At 35.8% G+C, this 20,307-nt stretch overlaps 2 protein-coding genes across 4 annotated transcripts in view; one reads left to right on the plus strand and one right to left on the minus strand.

Annotated features, from left to right (window-relative positions):
* The first annotated feature begins 5,556 nt into the window (after positions 1-5,556).
* On the plus strand, positions 5,557-18,193 carry OSGEPL1 (O-sialoglycoprotein endopeptidase like 1). Of its 2 annotated transcripts, XM_047870278.1 has the most exons (9): positions 5,557-7,093; positions 8,037-8,277; positions 12,481-12,868; positions 13,655-13,859; positions 13,936-14,084; positions 14,894-15,024; positions 15,148-15,219; positions 16,644-16,749; positions 18,032-18,193. In XM_047870278.1, exons 2-8 carry the CDS (start codon positions 8,057-8,059, stop codon positions 16,720-16,722), a joined length of 1,245 nt encoding a protein of 414 aa, XP_047726234.1. In that variant the 5' UTR covers positions 5,557-7,093; positions 8,037-8,056; the 3' UTR covers positions 16,723-16,749; positions 18,032-18,193. The 2 variants fall into 2 exon arrangements, with proteins under 2 accessions (XP_047726234.1, XP_047726235.1); XM_047870279.1 differs by lacking the exon at positions 5,557-7,093 and having other exon boundaries at positions 8,144-8,277; positions 12,486-12,868.
* An 839-nt stretch (positions 18,194-19,032) lies between these two features.
* The window catches only part of ANKAR (ankyrin and armadillo repeat containing), a 76,705-nt gene continuing 75,430 nt past the window's right edge, over positions 19,033-20,307 (minus strand). For both annotated transcript variants that reach the window (XM_047870275.1, XM_047870276.1), the window contains one exon: positions 19,033-19,432. In XM_047870275.1, coding sequence (XP_047726231.1) covers positions 19,185-19,432 — 248 coding nt within the window. In that variant the 3' untranslated portion in view covers positions 19,033-19,184. The remainder of the gene's footprint in view (positions 19,433-20,307) is intronic.

The raw sequence follows: 20,307 nt of genomic DNA on the forward strand, positions 1-20,307 counted from the left end.
ATGTTGAGAATAGAGTGTAAAGGAATAGGAGGCAGGAGGAATAGTTGGCAAACTACATACAACAGGTAGCTCAGACTAGGGAAATGGCTGATGAAGTGGTGAGTAGTGGTCAAATTTGGGATATGCTTTTTTGGTCTTAACACTAGGTGAATGGTTGTGTTAAATATGCAAACTTCCCAATTTCACAAGTTTAAACTGTTTAATATAAAAAACAAACTTTAAAAAAAAAATTCCATAATGACTTGTTATTTGGAACAAAACTAACTGCTAATGCTGTAATTGCTCCTAATTTCAAGTCAGGAAACGGTGGCAGTTTCTAAATATGCATGAGCTCAGAAGTACCACTAATTTCAGCGTTCATTGATGAATGTTTCCTGCAACATCTATTACTGTGGAGTTCCATGGTGATTTTCTATTTGCCTCATTTCCCCTACATTTATTTATTGGATTCTGTAAGGAAGATTTTTCTCTTCTCCATTTATTTATTCAATCACTTATATAATTTTGGACCTACAGATATCTTATTCTTTGGTTTACAATCCATTATCATCATTATTAATTTGTTGTTTAAATTGTCCTCCATATTTGGCCTTTGGAAGTCAGAGTTTGCAATGGTAATTTCCAGGTTGGCTTCTGTGTCTTTTTGACCTGCCCCACCTTCCCTCCCCTCTTTTTTTCTTAAGCATAGGACTGTATTTCTTAGATTTATGGCACTATGGTCTATTAAACTATAAGGATCCTAAAGGGCATAATATCTCCTTAACTAATGTTTGCATGAATTACCCTTGTGGAGTTACGTGATGCTAAGAGTTGGAAAAGACCTAGGAGGCTATGTAATTTCAACCCCTTACCATACCTTGAGTTTTCATTAACTGCCACACCACCATTCATTTCTGCATTAATGCTAATAAAAGAGGATTTAAACTTACAAGGCTGCATTTTTGTAATGGAATTTATAACTTGTTTTAAATTGACCAAAATCTATCCTTATTCTACATAAGGCTTCAATTGTTTAACTTTTAAACTGTTATCAGCAGCACTGAATAAACATTACCAGAGCCTTCACCATTTTCCAACTGATACTGTTTCAGATTTCTCCTGCTATCCTGGTAATGCTGTTCTGAGTTGCAGTTCATTATTATATGGCACTAGAGCTAACTACAGGAGGTGATAAGATGTGATGTCACTACAACAGTACCGCTTTCCATATTCTGGATTCCCTTCCTCCCCCCTGCCCTTTTTTAAAAAATTTTTTTTAACATTTATTTATTTTTGAGACAGAGAGCATGAACAGGGGAGGGTCAGGGAAAGAGGGAGACACAGAATCTGAAACAGGCTCCAGGCTCTGAGCTGTCAACACAGAGCCCGACGCGGGGCTCGAACCCACAGACTGCGAGATCATGACCTGAGCCCAAGTTGGACGCTTAACCGACTGAGCCACCCAGGCGCTCCCCTCCCGCCCTTTTTAATATAACTTCATACTTTAGCTATTTTGACAGCCACATGCCACTGATTCACCTTACAGTCACGAAAACCTCAACTCTCCAACATGTAGTATCATTAAATGATGGCTTTCCCTTCACATACTTAATGGATTTATTAAGCCAAGTCTAAGATTTCTTTTTCCTGTGGAACCCCATCTTGTTAAGTTTTAACCTGTTAATTTATCTTGTCTAGCTCAAGTTGAATCTTGACTGCCATGCAATATATTTCTCCTATATCTTCTTTATTAATATGTTACCAGTAAATATGATGCCAGAATACTCGTGCTAATCCTGAAGAAGACAAATACAGCAACCCAGTATAGACCAGGGCAGTTTTGTAATCCTTCTAATAGGACAGATATAAAAGTAATTTTTTTTCAACGTTTATTTATTTTTGGGACAGAGAGAGACAGAGCATGAACGGGGGAGGGGCAGAGAGAGAGGGAGACACAGAATCGGAAACAGGCTCCAGGCTCCGAGCCATCAGCCCAGAGCCTGACGCCGGGCTCAAACTCATGGACCGCGAGATCGTGACCTGGCTGAAGTCGGACGCTTAACCGACTGCGCCACCCAGGCGCCCCTAAAAGTAATTTTAAAATTACTTTCATGGATATTACATGTTGATGTAGAAAATGTAAACAGGTGCAGTACTGGGAAGACAGGTCTAAGTAAAACAATCTAGAAGGTAGTTTGGAGTAGCACTGGGCAGGGAAAGAAGGTAGGTAAGAGAATAGCAAAGATAAACCTTCATTTTGCCTAATGTCAAAAAGAAGATCTATGAAAGGCCTCAGGTTTTTATTTTAGTCCACAATTTCAGTTCCAGTTAAAAATGATTCAGCAGGTAGTTTCATATTTGGGGTTTAAAATTTTTCATTTCACTTCAAATGAACACAGGAGAATTATAAACTCAAGTTTAGAATACTGAATATCTTAGGTAAATAGCATACAGAAGGCTTCAACTGCTTTGGGTGATGTTTTTTCTCTTGAATGAGGGTTGGGTTCACAGAAGTTGATTATAGTATTCTTGACACTTTCATAATCTGAAATATTTCATAACTAAAACAGTTTAGTAGAAATATATTCAGATTCTATGTTAAGCATAGTAGTTTAGTTCCATTTCTTAACTCGTTTAAGCCGTTAATAATCAACTAATCATTATGGAAGTGGCTCAGCCTGTAGCACTGAAGTTCTATATAATTCTAAGTTTAGCAGATAGGCCAAGTTTATCACTATGTTCACTCTAACTGTATAATTATATTGATAAAAATAAGTTCTCAATTATAAGAACTATAGCAAACTGCATTAACACTGTACAATGAACTGTTCTTATGACAGGAATTTTATAGTATTTAAATCTCTGATTTTCCAAATAATGTATTAAAAAATTTCTATTGACAACACTTTTTGGAAAACATTCAGATTCTGAAAAAAAAAAACAAAACAAAAAGAAAAACTTGAGCATATTATCAAGAAGATAAGCATGCAAGGGGCGCCTGGGTGGCGCAGTTGGTTAAGTGTCCGACTTCAGCCAGGTCACGATCTCGTGGTCCGTGAGTTCGAGCCCCGCGTCAGGCTCTGGGCTGATGGCTCAGAGCCTGGAGCCTGTTTCCGATTCTGTGTCTCCCTCTCTCTCTGCCCCTCCCCCGTTCATGCTCTGTCTCTCTCTGTCCCAAAAATAAATAAACGTTGAAAAAAAATTAAAAAAAAAAAAAGAAGATAAGCATGCATTATTCATGTTACAATTTCTTAAATGGGAACAGAAAAGCCAGATGATTTAACTGGCATTTCTGAGAAAATGCCAGTATACCACATACTACATAAAAACCTTATACAGTGATTCTGCTTTGAAACATAGGTCCCTCCTATGAATTATCAAATCCTATGTTTCTGTTACGGCACTTAACATATGGGAGTAACAAAAAAATTTACCCTTTCCCTCCCCTGCCGAAAATATACATACCCCACACACTTGAAAACTGAGACCGTTTGGATCTGGCAATTTCTCAAAACATTGAACAGATTTACCATATGATCCAGTAGTTCCAATTCTGGATATGTACCCAAGAGAAGTGAAAGCAGGGATTTGAAAAGATATTTATACAATCCATGTCTGTAGAAGCATTATTCACTATAGTTAGCAGGTGAAAAGAACCGAAGTGACCATTGACAGATGAATGGATAAACAAAATGTGGTATATACAAACAATAGAATATTAGTCTACTTTAAAAGAAATTGTGACACATGCTACCACATTGGCTGAACCTTGACATTAATGCTAATAAGTGAAATAAGCCAGTCACAAAAGGACAAATATTGTATGATCCCACTTATATGAGGTACTTGGTAGTCAGAAAGAACGGTGGTTTCCAGGGGCTGGCAAGAAGGGGAAATGGAGAATTAGTGTTTAATGGGTACAGTTTCAGTTGGGGAAGATGAAAAAGTTTTGTAGATGGATGGTAAAGACGGTTGCACAACAATGTGACTATACTTAATGCCATTGAACTGTACACCTAAAAATGGTTAAAATGATAAATTTTGTTGCATGTATTTCACCACAATAAAATAAATCAGCTGAGTAAATTTGTAAAATAAGCATAGTGGCTAAGCCACTAAGGTAAAAAGCAAAGTATCTTCCAAGGATGAGACCTGATTGACAGTATTACCATTAATGAAAGAATGTTCCACATCAAAGATTTTTCAACAAAAAAAGCTCTTTAAAAAGGGAGAAAGCAAATGATAGCGTATTTTTAGCACAATCCAACCCATGAAGCATGTAAGACAGGTGATTCAAATGGAAACATGCATCGGGCCTGAAACATTAACCATTAGAAGCACCAAACTCATTTCTATTGCATTCATTCCATATTTACCAAACAATCTGATTGTAATTTGATTCTGCTTTCATTGTAATTTGCTCAATACAGAGAAGGTAAGGACCAGCAAGCTTAGGTAACCTAGCTCCATCATTACATTTCTCATACATTAACACATTAGTGTTATGGTTTTTACAATTTCTTAGCAGATGGAGCATGGGACTCAGCACCCCAGAGTCCAGTCACTTCTAGATCTGATAAACCAATTTCAAGCCTAGAAGACAATGAGATGTTGAAACCCAGTAATCACACCCAGGTCCTGCTAGGCTGTGGATACATCTGTGGCAAGCTACACCACCTTCTCCCAGCAACTTCCCACTCTCAATGCATACAATAATGCTGTATTGTAATTACGTCATTAGACTCAGTTCCTTGAAGATAGGGAGTGAATCTTATCTTTTATCCCCAACAACTAATAAAGTTCCCAGCTGAAAGGGAAGAACCCAATAAATACATGGTAAATGAAAATAAAATCCTATTTAGTAATACATAATTAGGAAATGAATATTGTAAAGGTTCTTCTGTATGTAATTTTCCTCAAAAGCTTACAAGTGAAAACTTGGGCAATAGCATTGACAAAATAGCATGTTTCGATTCAGTTGGAACTCTGGATTCAAGTGGAAGTTACAGTAGTTAGGTCATATTTTGTTGAGAATGTCCACCAGTGGCATTCAAACTATGAAATGATCTATATGGAAGCTCAGATCTCAGAGAGCATAAATACCTTTCCACCAATAATTTTTCCGCTAGTACAATAAAGAAGATGGAAAATGTGTACCTTCACTTGCCAAATATGTGGTATTAGTATAAGTGCCTTTTCTTTCTGCTACTCACATGAAATCAATCAAAGGAAGAATAAAATTCCTTCCTACTGTGTCCTAGAGCTCTGCTGTTTCACATAATGCAGCATTAAGACTCAACACTAGCCAAAAGTTCCTGGATGAGAATCTACCAGTGATTCCAACACACACAAAAGGGATATCTCCTGACACATTCTTGCACAGGAGGGCACTGAGACACACTTGAACATAATTCAAATTGCAAAAAAATGCCAGATGTGAAAGTTTTTATGTTCAGACTAGATTTCAGCATATAAAATAACCTCTAACAAATCATTTGCAATTAGGATAACTAATTTTTCTTCACCTTTTGGTCTTAATTTTTCTTTTTTCCTTTTTGTGGGTCAGCCACATATACTAGAGAAAATATGGGTTATTTTTTCTTCTAGAAATTAAGGAAACAAGTTTCCAGAACCATATGGCCTAACTTCTTAGCTTTGCATTTACTAGCTGTGTGACCTGCAAATCATCAAATTCTCATCTATAAAATAAGGACAGTAGCTACCTCACTACCTTATTGTAGTGAGGATTAAATAATCTGCAACACTGCCTGGTACAACAAAAGTGCCACTTTATTGTTAATTAGCTGCTATTACCATAAGTGAAATTTTTGAAAGCATCAGTTCCACCTAAAAAAAAAACCTCAATAACATTCTGGTAATTATGAATATATATATTTGTGTCTTATTGCTAGACTCTAACTGTGACTTCCCAACCATGATTCACTTCTTTTACACCAAGAGCTTCTTGCCATTCAAGATGCAGATATACGTGACAGCCTATCGAACCTTGCATATATGAAGTCCTTGCTTAGTAAAACTTAAGGTCTAGCAGGGAAGAAGAGAGCCTTTTGGGATAAATCTATTCATACAAATGACAACAAGTTTACATACCAATAATAGTAATTAAAAAAAAAACTGAAAAAGGTCCAAGAATATGAGTACATATTACTCTGAAGTCTGCATACATAGTAAGCAAAAACCATCCAATGCATTGCGAAAATAGGATAATTTTTCAATGTTAAGTGAATATGTACCATCTCCTTCTCCTCTTTTTAATCACAAAAACGGACTAGCCCCACACCTTCTACTCCAAAAAGCGGGAGTAACGGTTTAGACTATCCGATCAGAAGCGCTTCCGTTCCCTCGGAACTTTGTACAATCAAGTCCTTGGTGTCGTCCCTACTTTCCACTCTGCTTCTGAAAGTACTGTTTCAGGCCACAACTTTTAGATTTGATGATAGTTCCTCTAAAATGGAATGACGAATAATCTCCATCCTTTTCTTACAGTGGCGTCCAAATTCCAGCCAAAGACAAACAAAATTGTCTTTTAGTGTAGCGTAGTGTTTAGAACTTAATGCTGTGTAGTCAGACAAATCTGCGTTCGGCCTCCGCTAGATCGGTCATTAGCCGTGTGATGTTGTAAAAGTCTTGTTACTACAAATCTAAGGGAAGCGCGTGAGTACACGCACTGAATCTTGGACAAAGACAGCATTTATACTTTTTTTTTTTTTAACTGAATTAAGTGTAACGCCCTCTAGGTTTATAGCAGCTAGTCCTGGAGACGAGACGCGGGACTGTGTTGATGACATCACTTCCGGGGCGACAAGGTCGGTCTCTGCCTCCTGCAATAACACAGCGACTGACTTTGCTAGGGAAAGGACGCCTCTACTAGCTACTGTCATTCACGAGGAAGGTGGGTGAAATTGCTCACCCCTCTCTTACTGGTTCTTTCGTGTGCCTGGAAGAACGATTCCAGTAGAAGCCCTTCGCCTTCCTACAACAGAGATTGGTACTGGCCAATTTCCCTGGGTTCACTTGGGAGTCTTCTTGGCCCAAAGACAAATGCTCAGCACAGGCAGCCTGGCGTGGGTTTTGTGACTGCAAAGTTCTCCAGGTGTGTCTTTCTGTGCTACATTCCCCACCACTCCCCTCTGCGAGGTTTTTCATCACTCTCATCCCTGGATGCCGTTTGCCCCAGTGGAACAATAAAAATTCCAATATTCTCTCATTTACCCATTTTGTCCATTAGTGTGTAGGGAAAGGACCTCCTTAAGCATCCAGAAAGTTCTAGGACAGATGATTTAGAGTCATGAAACTAGATACTTGGAAGTGTGAAGATACCAGGGTGCTTTAGTGATGGACTGCTTTTATGTGAGGGGGGGAAAAGGGATTTGGAGGAGATCCTTATTATGATAAACTTGTGGTAAAATGGAGATTGAGTTAGAGAAATTGAAATTAATGGATAAAATGGGTATTAGGTTGCAGTTGTTTTAGATAAGAAGTGGTTCTTTTAAGATGAGCTTCATAAGAACACTTGTTTCCAAAGTAGATGACTAAAATGTGTGTCTTTAATGTGAATTCTTGTTTTCAAACTAAATTATCAATTTTTATTTTGAAAGATATTTTCAGGAAATAGAATGCATTTATTTTTATTTGTTCTGTCTTGCCTTTATTATTTTTTAAAACCAATTCTATCTTAGTTAATAGCTATCAAACAATAAATAGCACTTTTCAGATAACTATCCATGCGACTATTAGCTGTTTTATAAAGAATAATGAATAGTTTGCTAAGAACAGCGTGATAGTAATACTAAAAAATTTCATATCTGACTTCCCTGTTTTCCCCCTTAAAGAACATTATATTCATTCCTACTGTCATTGATATTAATGGGTTGCTACAGCCTTTAAAAATTTTTGCTAACTTTTCCAAAACTTTCCTATAATTTTACAAAATTATTATATTGAAAAATAAATCAAGTTTTTTAGAATTTTGCTTACCTAAATGGGTTAGTGGTCAATGTCCATTCCCAATAATTGTTTCTTCATTTCTTTTCCAGGAATTATCTATAGAGTAAGTATGCTAATATTGAATAAGGCAGCAGGAGTTTTTTCTAAACCATCAAGAAGGGAAATTTATGAATTTTTAAGAAGTTTTAATTTTCGTCCTGGAAAAGTATTTCTTCATAAACTAGTATTGGGGATTGAAACCAGTTGTGATGATACGGCAGCTGCTGTGGTGGATGAAACTGGAAATGTTTTGGGAGAAGCAATACATTCCCAAACTGAAGTTCATTTAAAGTAAGTAGACATTATCTTTGTAGTTCCCAATTTTGGGGGGGGGGGGGGGGAAGTAAAATAAAATAATTCTTTTCTAAAAGCTCAGTATATATAAAAGCTCAGTTTTAAGAGCTCATTTCTTTTGTGTGAAAACTTCTAATAACTGCTGTAGAAAACCTGAAGCCCTTCAACCTGGTTTCTAAGGCTCTCCACAATAAAGTCCAACTTTAGCTAATCCTGTTGCCAAAAAAACCTAAACTCATTCCCAACTCCGATATTTATCTATGATTTCTCCTCAGTAATTTCTCTTCTTTTGCTCAGCTGTATGTTTCTTGGTCTCGACTGAAGTCCTTGGAGAGTATGACCCTACCTCTAACCTGTGTTGATCACTGGAAAAAAAAAATTCCTATTCACATGTATACATAAAACTCATGTTGACAAATAAATAATATACTGCTGTATTAAACCACAGAATGGTGCAAGGTTTATAAACTCATCTGTTTGCAGAGGACCACCAGTCGGGTTATATAGATAAGTGGGCTGGATATAAAGTGGAAGATATCTGGAGGGGGTCACCACTCAGCTCCAGCCAATTGTTGCCATGCAGAAATGTAGGCCCTGTGTTATTTGATCATCAGAATTTTCTAAAGAAAATGGAAATCCAGAATGTAACTGTAATATCTCCAGATTTTTTAAATTAGTAGCTAGCTTGAACTATATTAAAATACTGAACAGATAAAATATGCCTTCAGGCCATCAACTTATAACATCTGCGTAGTGAAAAAGGTTGGTATTTTGAGATCACAGACCTATATTTGAATTATGAATTAGGTGCTTGGTATTGGCTCTGATTTTAGGCAAGTTCCTTACCCTCTCTGATTATGTTTTCATATCTGTAAAATGGGAAAGATAATGCTTCCCTTACAGGATTGTGGGGAGCATAATAGAAATAATATATGTGAAGAGACAGAATAGGCCTCTAAGAGTTACACACTATGTAAAAGGGACTGCAGCAGGCATTAATAAGGCGTGGTGAAGTACTAGAAAGTCCTTACCTTCAAGGAGCCTCACCTAATCTCATCATATATAGACCTGAAAGGAAACATACAACATACAGTACAAGACAGCATAAAGTATGAAACCAGTGCAAACAGTAAGTGTTACTACCATGCCCCAGTTCCATGGTTCTTTCAGTATTTCTGAGAGTTCTGGACATTTGAACGTGGAAATGTTAACTGCACAGAAAGGCCTCTCCTAACCACTTTATCTAAAGTAAGTACTCCTACCATGTTAATTGCATGTTATCTCACCCTGCTTATCTTCTTCATCATCCTTTTGATAATTTTTACATTTGTTTACTTATGTATACTCTTTCCCCAAATAGACTCTAAGCTCTATGGTGACAGGGGCTGTGTCTGTATTAATCACTATACCATGCCTTGATAACCCAGAGTAGCATCTGATATGTTGCAGGTATTAGTGGCCTTGAAAAATAGGCCTTCAATGAATGGAGATGAAAAAAATATTGTTGTACGAGTAAGCATCATAGTGAAGGCAAAGAGGTGAGAAAATACCGGACATTCAGTTTAGTTAGTGCATAGGTTACTTGAGAGGAATACACAGGCAAGCAAACTATGGTACCATCTGCACAGCTCATCTCTGCATTTATTGAAATCCTACAGTTTCCTGGCAACATTTGGCTCCAGCTTTGAGGCCAGATGTTTTTCCTGCCTCTTTGTTAGCTTTTTGGTCACTCAATTACCTACTCTCCATACTGTGTACAAATTAATTCTTTTGAGAATAAAGCCATGGTTTTATTCATCTCTTTTGTCTCTGGTCCTTAGCTAGCATAATCCTTTGAAGGTAAAATATATAGAAGATGCCCAGAAAGGAAGGGAGGTAAGCAAGTGGGAGAAGGAAGAAAGAAGTGGGAGGGAGAGGATTTGCACTTAAAGTCACCTAAATTTCAATAAAGTAAACACTTTTGAGTAGGAGAGTTATGGGGTCAGCATTGTGCTTTATTTTCTGGTAATACAATATAGAATAGACTCCAAGGATCAGAAAATCTGTCTGGGGGAACTGCAGTTAGTAGACTTTGAATAGACTGAGATAATGAGAGTTTTTGAACTTGGGAATGGTGATATATTTAATGTGGACAGTGAGATAAAGGAGATAAAGATGAAACCTGAAACCCAAGTGATTAGGAGGTTTGATGCCATTAACAGAGTTGAAGAATATAAGAGAAAAAGTAGCTCTGAAGAACTGAGGCAAATATGGGGCGCCTGAGTGGCTGAGTCGGTTAAGTGTCTGACTCTTGATTTTGGCTCAGGTTATGATCTCAGAGTTCATGAGTTTGAGCCCCATGTCCGGCTCTGCACTGACAGCGTGGAGTTTGCTTGGGATTCTCTCTCTCCCTCTCTCCCTGCCTCTATCTCCCTCTAACAAAATAAATAAACTTAAAAACAAACAAACTAAAAACAACCAGCAAAAAAAAAAAAAAAAAAAAAAAATAAAGAAAATAGTATTACTATGTGGATGTGTTGAAATAAGATGGTTTCTTTTGTTTCCCTCATTACCTGACACAATACATATTATAACTGTTTAAGTAAATTAAAAAAAATTTTTTTAACGTTTATTCATTTTTGGGAGACAGAGAGAGACAGAGCATGAGGGGGAGGGGCAGAGAGAGGGGAAGACACAGAATCTGAAGCAGGCTCCAGGCTCTGAGCTGTCAGCACAGAGCCAGACGCGGGGCTTGAACTCATAGACCACGAAATCATGACCTGAGCTGAAGTCAGATGCTTAACTGACTGAGCCACCCAGGCATCTCAGTTAAATAAATATTAATTGAATGTTCTTACTGATGATTTTCTTTCTTTTTTTTTTAGTTTATTTATTTTAAGAGAAAGTGTGCACATGCAAGAGAGAGTGGGGGAGGGGCAGAGAGAGAATCCCAAGCAAGCTCCACACTGTCAGCACAGAGCCCGATGCAGCGCTTGAACCCATGAACCATGAGATCATGACCTGAGCCAAAACCAAGAGTCAGACACTTACCTGACTGAGCCACCCAGGCACCCTAGGATTTTCACTTCTATGTCTAGAACTAGCAGCATCAAATATTCAAAGATTTTTTTTGAGGTTAGAGGTATATTTTGTAGACCCTATATTTTATTGCTCTGCCTTTATGATTGTAAGTCAGTCTCATTCTGGCAAAATTTTTCTAGCAACTACTTATTTACTCTTGACATTTGGAGTGGTTATCCACTGTTTGTCCTACATAGACCAAAAATCAAAACGATCAGCTCTAAGCACTAGATTCCCACACTGTATTTCAAGGTTGCAAGCTGTCTACTGTCCTGCCATGACCTTAATCAAGTGCAACATGTTTAAAAATAAACTCACCTTCTTTACAAAACTGTCTTCATGTTTCTCTCTGTTAATATTTCTTTTCTCCCAGTCATTCCAGCTGAATATCTGAATCATCTTGGATGCCTTGGTCCCCTTTCCCCTTATATCCAGTCTAACTTAACAGTTTTCAAGGCTCTCTTCCCCATTCTTTCACTTCCCATGATCACATAGTATAAGATGTAATCATCTTACACAAATACTTTTATAATAACCTTAAAAAAAATCTCCCTGTCTTCAGAGAGATAATTTTTCTAAAATCCAGTTTTATCCTGGCCTTTTCTTGTTCAAGATATCTTCATTAGAATGCTTCTTAAGATTATTTTGGTGATTCCGTATATTAACAAATCCATAGGAATTTGTTGTGTACAATTTTTTTAAATTTTTTTTTAACGTTTATTTATTTTTGAGACAGAGAGAGACAGAGCATGAATGGGGGAGGGTCAGAGAGAGGGAATCACAGAATCTGAAACAGGCTCCAGGCTCTGAGCTGTCAGCACAGAGCCCAACACGGGGCTCGAATTCACGGACCGCGAGATCATGACCTGAGCCGAAGTCGGCCGCTTAACCGACTGAGCCACCCAGGCGCCCCTGTTGTGTACAATTTTGAAGTCAGAGACATTACACCCTTAATCCCTGCATATTGAATTCTTATATTGTGTTGCTTTATAAGGCACACATATTTGAATGTATGACTAACATTTTTAGCTGTATAATGATTAATTTGAAAACATGCCTTCAGCCCTAATACAAAACTTTTCTTAGTCTATTTTCACAATCTTAAAATTACAAAAAGCTGTTTGTTTGTTTTTTCCCCAGAACAGGTGGAATTGTTCCTCCAGTAGCTCAACAGCTTCACAGAGAAAATATTCAACGAATAGTGCAAGAAGCTCTCTCTACCAGTAAAGTCTCTCCAAGTGAACTCTCAGCAATTGCAACTACCGTCAAACCAGGACTTGCTTTAAGCTTGGGCGTAGGCTTATCATTTAGCTTACAACTGGTAGACCAATTAAAGAAACCCTTTATTCCCATTCATCATATGGAGGCTCATGCACTTACTATTAGGTTATTAAATAAAGTAGAATTTCCCTTTTTAGTTCTTTTGATTTCTGGAGGTCATTGTCTATTGGCATTAGTTAGAGGAGTTTCAGATTTTCTGCTTCTGGGAAAATCTTTGGACATAGCACCAGGTGACATGCTTGACAAGGTAATCATTAAAGAATTAATTTCTCTTTTCTGTTATGGTGTCTGTTTCAATCAAATATTAAGAGATGCACTACACTACCATTTATCTAAATATTTCTGATAAACATATTAGACTGAAAAAAATTTATATGCAATAAGAAAAAAAGAAAAAGAGTAGTACATAGTTTTTTAAAGATTCTTACCCATTATTAATAAAATGGTAAGAGGTTTAGATTAGTACATAAAGGCTCAAATAGTTTGCAGATGCAGTTATGTTTTTAATCAAAAAAGACGTGAAAGAAATTGCCAAGTACTATAAAAATGTGAAATAAGATATATAAAGATAACATAAAGACATTAAAGATGCACAAAGTTTTGTGATTAAACATCACAGTTGTTGACACCACTACCAAGCAGGTTTCTTTTTTCTTTGTTTCTGAATTGTACAGAGCCTACTGCTATATGCAAAAATCCTGCTGCCAACAGTAGAAATGATTAGAAGAAATGGGCAGGTTCTAATATTTGAAGTTTATCATTAAGCAGTCATTGTGAACTTCAAACTTATTTTTCATCCCCAATAGAAGAGCAGGAGTAGATAGGGAAGCAGTGATTGGCCACTATTGATAAGGTTGTCAGGAGTAAGTCTGTCTTTACTGGCTTGCTAGCTATAGTCCATATTTGTACAAGTATAGCATGCCTTATTCATCCAGTTTTGTTTTGTTTTTAGTAAATTTCATTTCCTTTGTACCTTGGTTTCAAAATGTGCCATCTTATGACTCATTACAAAATTTTTGTTTGTTTTTGAAAGGTAGCAAGAAGACTTTCTTTGATAAAACATCCTGAGTGCTCTACCATGAGTGGTGGGAAAGCTATAGAACATTTGGCCAAACAAGGAAATAAACTGCATTTTGATTTCAAACCTCCCATGCAACGAGCTAAAAATTGTGATTTTTCTTTTACTGGACTTCAACATGTTATTGATAAGATAATAACACAAAAGGAAAAAGAGGAAGGTATATTTCTAATTTGTAGAGTTGGAAAAATAAGTAATCCTGGATTGTGCCTAAAAACACCTATTCGTTTCTGCAGGGATCCAGAAGGGGCAAATCCTGTCTTCGGCTGCACACATTGCTGCTGCAGTACAGCACACAACAGCGTGCCACATTGCAAAAAGAACACATCGTGCCATTCTGTTTTGCAAGCAGAGAGATTTGTTACCTCAAAGTAATGCAGTGCTGGTAAGTTTTGTTATCCCCTCTAACAATAATAGTAACACTTTATAGTATGTTATTTTTCTTCTAGGAACTTAATTGATCCCGTGCATAGAATATGATATCTTTATGTCCTGTGCTAGCCCTGACAGAATGAAATTATGCAGAATAAATACTAACAGCCATTTCTCGTACAGCTTCTATGTCAGCTTTATGGGACATCTTTACAGACTGTGTGGCAAAAAACTCCAAGGCTGCCTCTTATTGAATTTAAAAGTGGGTTTGCAATAAGAAATGAAATACAGTAAATGTTACTGTTATTTTAGAAAAATAAGCTAGTTTCCTTGAAATTTATGTTCCTTTGATGAAATCCATTTAAATCTGCATGTAAGCCTTGGTAAACTTCCTGTTTAACTGTATCTTAAACTTCATCCTTTTGAAACTTATAAAATGAGAAAATATTTAAATGATGGTAGATTCACAAAATAGAATATTATGTGAATATCAAAGGTAATAGCTTTTTAAGAATAATATAAAATGAAAAAAATGCTTATAAGTAAAAACAACAGGGTCTAACATATTGTTGTACTATGATTATAATTAGAAAAATGTTAGAAGAATATATATAAAAATAATAGTGATGCTGGTATTGAAATTATTGATTTTCTTTTCTTCCAAATTTTTATCATATAGCTATATCACTTGCCTGTTCCCCACCTATCAAAATGTAATATTTTCTTATTGTATAATGCTTGTATTTTCCCCAGGTTTAGCTAACAGTTTGGCTCATATCCTTATGTAGTATTTGTTGATTTGGGTCTTCTCAATTCCTTCAGGTTGTATCTGGAGGTGTTGCAAGTAACCTATATATCCGAAAAGCTCTGGAAATTGTAACAAATGCAACACAATGCACTTTGTTATGTCCTCCTCCCAGACTGTGCACTGACAATGGCATTATGATTGCATGGTAAGCCACAGGATATATGTGCTTCACTCATAATTATGTAAATATTAATTTCTATTTCATCATGTTAAGTCTTCTTCCTTTAAACCCTGGTCTATTTATTTTATTTTAATGATTCTTATTTAGGAATGGTATTGAAAGATTGCGTGCTGGCTTGGGCATTTTACACAACACAGAAGGCATCCGCTATGAACCAAAGTATGTAGTACCGTTTATAATCTCTATGCAAGTTGCAGTATAAAATTCAAAGCCTTTTATATATGAGGTTTTCATCAATATTCTGGTGGTACCTGAATAAAGATTATATTATTTCATGAAATTTCTTCTTAATAAATATTTTTGCTACAGTATCAAATCATAAACATTTTGACATATCATAGGTTAAAAATAGGTGGGTGGGTAGGGATGATGAATACCCTCATTTACTAGCAGAATGGAAACCATGTCCATGGCCTGGACTTTTGCAATATCAAAGCAATCTCAGGACCAGCTGGTATGCTGGGAAACTTCAGAAAAATGTGTAAAAAGCAGTCAGGTCTGAGACTGGGTTGTGAGTATGCTCCTCCACAGGCAGCTGAAAAATGGCCAAGAGATAGCTACTTTCTGAAAGCCTTATTTCCTCTACCAAATCAGAGTTCCAAAGAATAGCACAGTGTTTCAATTTGTTATCAAGTTCTGGTCTAAGTTATTTCTGGAATAGTAAAAATAGTAAAGGATGATTATGTTTCATAATCTATAATTCTATTTTCCACATGATTTCATTTAATGTTTTAAAACTTTTCAGTATTTTAGTCCATAACTATTGCTACATGAACCACAGAGTATTAAGACTATAAACGAACAGAGTTTAATTAGTTGTGTCAGAAGGAGTCTCCTATGATGATGGCCTACCCTCAGGTAGAATATAACGTCTGATCCAGTGTTGCCTTCTTGTGGCAGTGTTGAGGCTGGAGGTGATGACTTTTTTCACATTGGGGTCCAGTTGAAGCCTTACATTGGGCAACGTTGCTAAAAAGCAGAAATCTGAGGCCAAAATTATTTACTGGGAAAGCACAGAGAAAGAGGGTTGGATCTAAGACCTCTCCTGCCGGTAGCGACAGAGGAAGGTGGAAAAAGAAACAACCCAGCTTTCAAAACCTCAAAGAAGAATCAGTAAAAACCTGGAGAATTTCTAAAGTAGGAATGGATGTAGATTTGACTTTAGCTGTATGGTGAACTGTTTTTACCCTTTCAGCTTTGTAGAGAATTATAAGGTATTTTTGTTGTTGTTGTTTTTTTTTATTTCAAGTTTTTATTTATTTACAGTATGAGAGCAGAACTATTTCTTTCAAAAACTTCTCAATCCTCAAACTCATTGAATTGTATACATTAAAGATGTATAGCTTTTCACATGTCAACTATACCTCAAAGTGGTTTAAAAAATTATGAAATTTAGCGTTCTTGTTAAAGGAACGGGCCTTTTCTTCACCCATTATTTCTGCTGTATTTATATTCAAGAACCATCATCACATATGATTAACTGTACATTAGATATGTATACTGTTTGTCAGAATTCAAAGCAAATAGTGACAGATCAGGATGCAAATATTTGAAATAATATGATTTGTCTGATTGTGATGCAGATGTCCTCTTGGAGTAGATATATCAAAAGAAGTTGGAGAAGCTGCCATAAAAGTACCACGATTAAAAATGAAGATTTGATTTTTGCTTTTCAAACAATCTCTTAAGGTAGGATTTCAACATTAAGTTGTGATTTTTTTGTATATCAAATTGTGGAAGATACATAACATTAATTGTTCATCAAGACTTTCTTATGTTATTCCTTTTCTTATATTTGATGTTTAACCTGGTCTTCTGAGAGACAAATAATATGTTATAGTCTTATAAGGTAGTATAGGTTTTTTTATTATCAAAAGTAAAATAAAACATCTTGTGGGGAAAAGAATGTACTGCTATTGGTAGGTAGAAAGAAAATCTTGGACGATATACAATGATTCTGTTAAATCCTGGCCCCATATTATACAGGCCTAGATCTTTCTATCTTCTCATATCAGGATACTAAAAGCTATTTTTTTACATTATATTCTATTTATTTTATTTTATTAAATGTATTTATTTATTTAAGAGCACACATGTGAGTTGGGGAGGGGCAGAGGGAGAGGGAGAGAGAGAATCTTAAGCAGGCTCCATATCCAGCACAGACCTCAACGTGGGTCTCGATCCCACAACCCTAGGATCATGACCTGAGCCTAAATCAAGAGTTGAACGCTTAACCAGCTGAGCCACCCAGGTGCCCCTAAATTTATTTATTTTTAATTGAACTGTAATTGACATACAATATTATGTTAATTTGAGGTGTACAACATAGTGATTCAACATCGATATGTATTATGACACCATGATAAGTATAGTTTTACCATCTGTACCATACAAAGTTATTACAGTATTATTGACTATATTCTCTAGGCTGTACTTTTCATCCCCTGACAAATTTATCTTATAATTGGAAGTCTGTACCTCTTAATCACCTTCACTTATTTCACCCATTTCCTGTGTACGCTGCCCCACCCTCACCCCTGGCAAAAAGGTGGTTACCAGTAGAAGCTATTTTTTTGACTCCTGCTGAAACATTAGCCTAACTTTACTAATGAGAGAGAAATTTTAGAAATGTAGCCAGGTCAAAGTCATGTCAAATCAGAGAATTCTAAATGAAGACAAAAGGTGACTCTAACAGAATGCATGTTATTAATTATGAAAATATATGTTATTAGGTATATTCCCTGGAGCAATTGGGATATCTATACATTTCTTAAAATCCATTGAGATTTTAAGTAATCCTTCTAGTATGTACTGTACTTTTTAGTTGACCACATATATTTATATCCATTATTTTAGAAATTGTATTTAATCAATGAAAGTAAATGAAATGTAAAGGTTTTCGGTTTTGTTTTTAGATAATTTCCTCTGATTTTGAATCTTTATACCAGTTTATCACTTTTTTTCTGCCTAGATTAAAGTAACTAAATGTACTGTGCTTTGAATATAAAGATGATGCTGCTGACTTTAATGTCCTTTGAGAGATTTTACCAGTAAAGAGTTATGTCACATCATCCATACTGGACCAGGTTGTTAGCTTTCTACTCAATGACTTGCTTTGTTCAGAAACTAGAGGGTAAGGATAAAAATCGAAAATGAAAAGATTTCTTACTTTAATCCTGCCTTAAGGTGACCTCTTTCTTGGGAAATTCCATAAGTAATTCCTTTTTTTTTTTTTTTTTTTTAAGAATTGTAATCATAGAATACTGCTTTTGGATCATCCATTCGAGAATAAAAAAATATACTTTATATGAGGGAACATATAGAAACAGCCAATATTTATACAACTTTGCATTCTTTGCTGTTGAAGTATAGCTATGATAGAATTGGTTTGTAAATATTATTTGGAAGAAACTATTAGTTTGTGAATTCACAGTTTTCATTTAAATTTGTATTCTGTATCATATGAACCTGAATTCACAAAGAAGCAGTATCAGTATTTCCTGTGGCTCACACAATCAGAGTGCATATAAACTATGGAAAGAAATTGACCAAAATTTCTTCCCGCTGTCACAAATATTATAAAATGGGGATATCTATAATCTAAGTTCTTAAAATTTTTAAGGATCAAAACTGCTACAGGTGCTTCAATACAAGCATACTTGTTAACATTGAGTTCATGATATAAATAAGAGAAACTACAGATAAAGAAAAAGCAATTTTTAGAAACATTCCATATCTGTAGGCCTCTCAATAAGTACTTGGCCAGAGGGAAGGAAGGAAGGGAAAGAAGGGAAAAGGTGAAAAGGAAAAGGAAGGGAAAAACGTTGAACTCTATATGGGCAAGCATATTTACCAAAGTTAGCTAACAGTACAGGTAAAAGGCAATTCGCTGAAATACTCTGTTTACTCAGTTATGTTATATGTATTTTACCACAATTAGATTAAAATTAAAGGTAAAAAAATTGGGGGGCATCTGGATGGCTCAGTCAGAGCATGTGACTCTTGGTCTCAGGGTGGTGAGTTTGAGCCCCGTGTTGGATATAGAGATTACTTAAAATCTTAAAAAAAAAAATTTTAAAAAGATTGCTCAGGAATTCTTCTATACGTTCATTCTAATGCTTTTATTAGCCTTCGGTAGGCTCTGGATTAGCTTTCTGCACATGTTTCCCTAGTTGGCTCAAGAACACTATTCTTGGTCTTGATACTTCTGTGATATCTGATGAAGTTGCAGATGAAAAGGAAAAAACATTGTGAGAAACAGTGGTCTTTTTTGTTGTGTTGAAGAGTCCCATGAAATTTGTTACAGGAGGTATCAAAGTCAAAGAATCTCTTGGTTGAATTTTAGGTTTTAATTTTCTTCGGTGCTCTTTCCCTAAAAATGAGAGAGGCACAATTAAATGTCTCTTTCTTAAGCCCAAGAGCCCTAGATACATTCTCATTGCTCTTGGTTCTGTATAGTTCTATTCTGTCCAAATCACTAAAACATAATAAGAGAATGGATCAGTAGCTTCCAGACTTGTAGATGTCAGAGTGCAAAAATTTGTGGGGGCCAAAATATGGTTCCAGCTTGTTATTATGCCAAGTTGAGACTAATAAAAGAACAAATAGCAACACAATTTTATAAAACAAGAAATATTTTAATACCCAAAAGAAACTATAAAAGGTGCTATCTCAAAATGACACATTTTATATTGAATGAAATTAACTTTATCAGAAACTTGCTAATTGTCCTTATTTTTTCTTATGTTATCATAAACCCGTGAAAACATTATCAGACCATTATTGGTACACAGATTGCTATTTAGAAAACAATATTAAAGTGAAGAAAAAAATGGGATTGACTTTATTCCTTTATGTAAATTACTCTTACACTAAAGAAGCTATACAAAAAATATTCTTCTACCCATGATATTCAGAAATATAGCCTCCCCCACACATCTAGCTTTCCTCAGAAACTCCCTGAATAAGTGAAGTTCTCTCTTGTCCTTGTATTCTCTTTTTTTCTCTCCCTTTCCATTTGTGACACCTACAAACTGATTGTGACTTTTGAATGGTTCTATCCTTGCTTTTGATTATAGGATAATATACCAAGGCTGATATTGGTCCTACACTAACCACACATGAACAAGCACTAAGTATATAAATGAAATAAAAAAGTAAATTTCTTTTCCCTCTTTCATATCCAATAGTAAGCTTATAAGATCTGGGCTCTGATTTTACAGGCCTAAGTCACTCAGCCATCATCTG

This window comes from Prionailurus viverrinus, chromosome C1 (assembly GCF_022837055.1).
Source record: "Prionailurus viverrinus isolate Anna chromosome C1, UM_Priviv_1.0, whole genome shotgun sequence".
NCBI lineage: Eukaryota > Metazoa > Chordata > Mammalia > Carnivora > Felidae > Prionailurus > Prionailurus viverrinus.

What these genes read in the sequence shown, in the direction of transcription:
- OSGEPL1 (XM_047870278.1), top strand. Translation starts at nt 8,057, where the DNA reads ATGCTAATATTGAATAAGGCAGCAGGAGTTTTTTCTAAACCATCAAGA. An exon ending in CAGGTGACATGCTTGACAAG is followed by an intron (nt 12,869 to 13,654) that starts GTAATCATTAAA and finishes TGTTTTTGAAAG; the next exon opens with GTAGCAAGAAGACTTTCTTT. An exon ending in AATGGCATTATGATTGCATG is followed by an intron (nt 15,025 to 15,147) that starts GTAAGCCACAGG and finishes ATTCTTATTTAG; the next exon opens with GAATGGTATTGAAAGATTGC.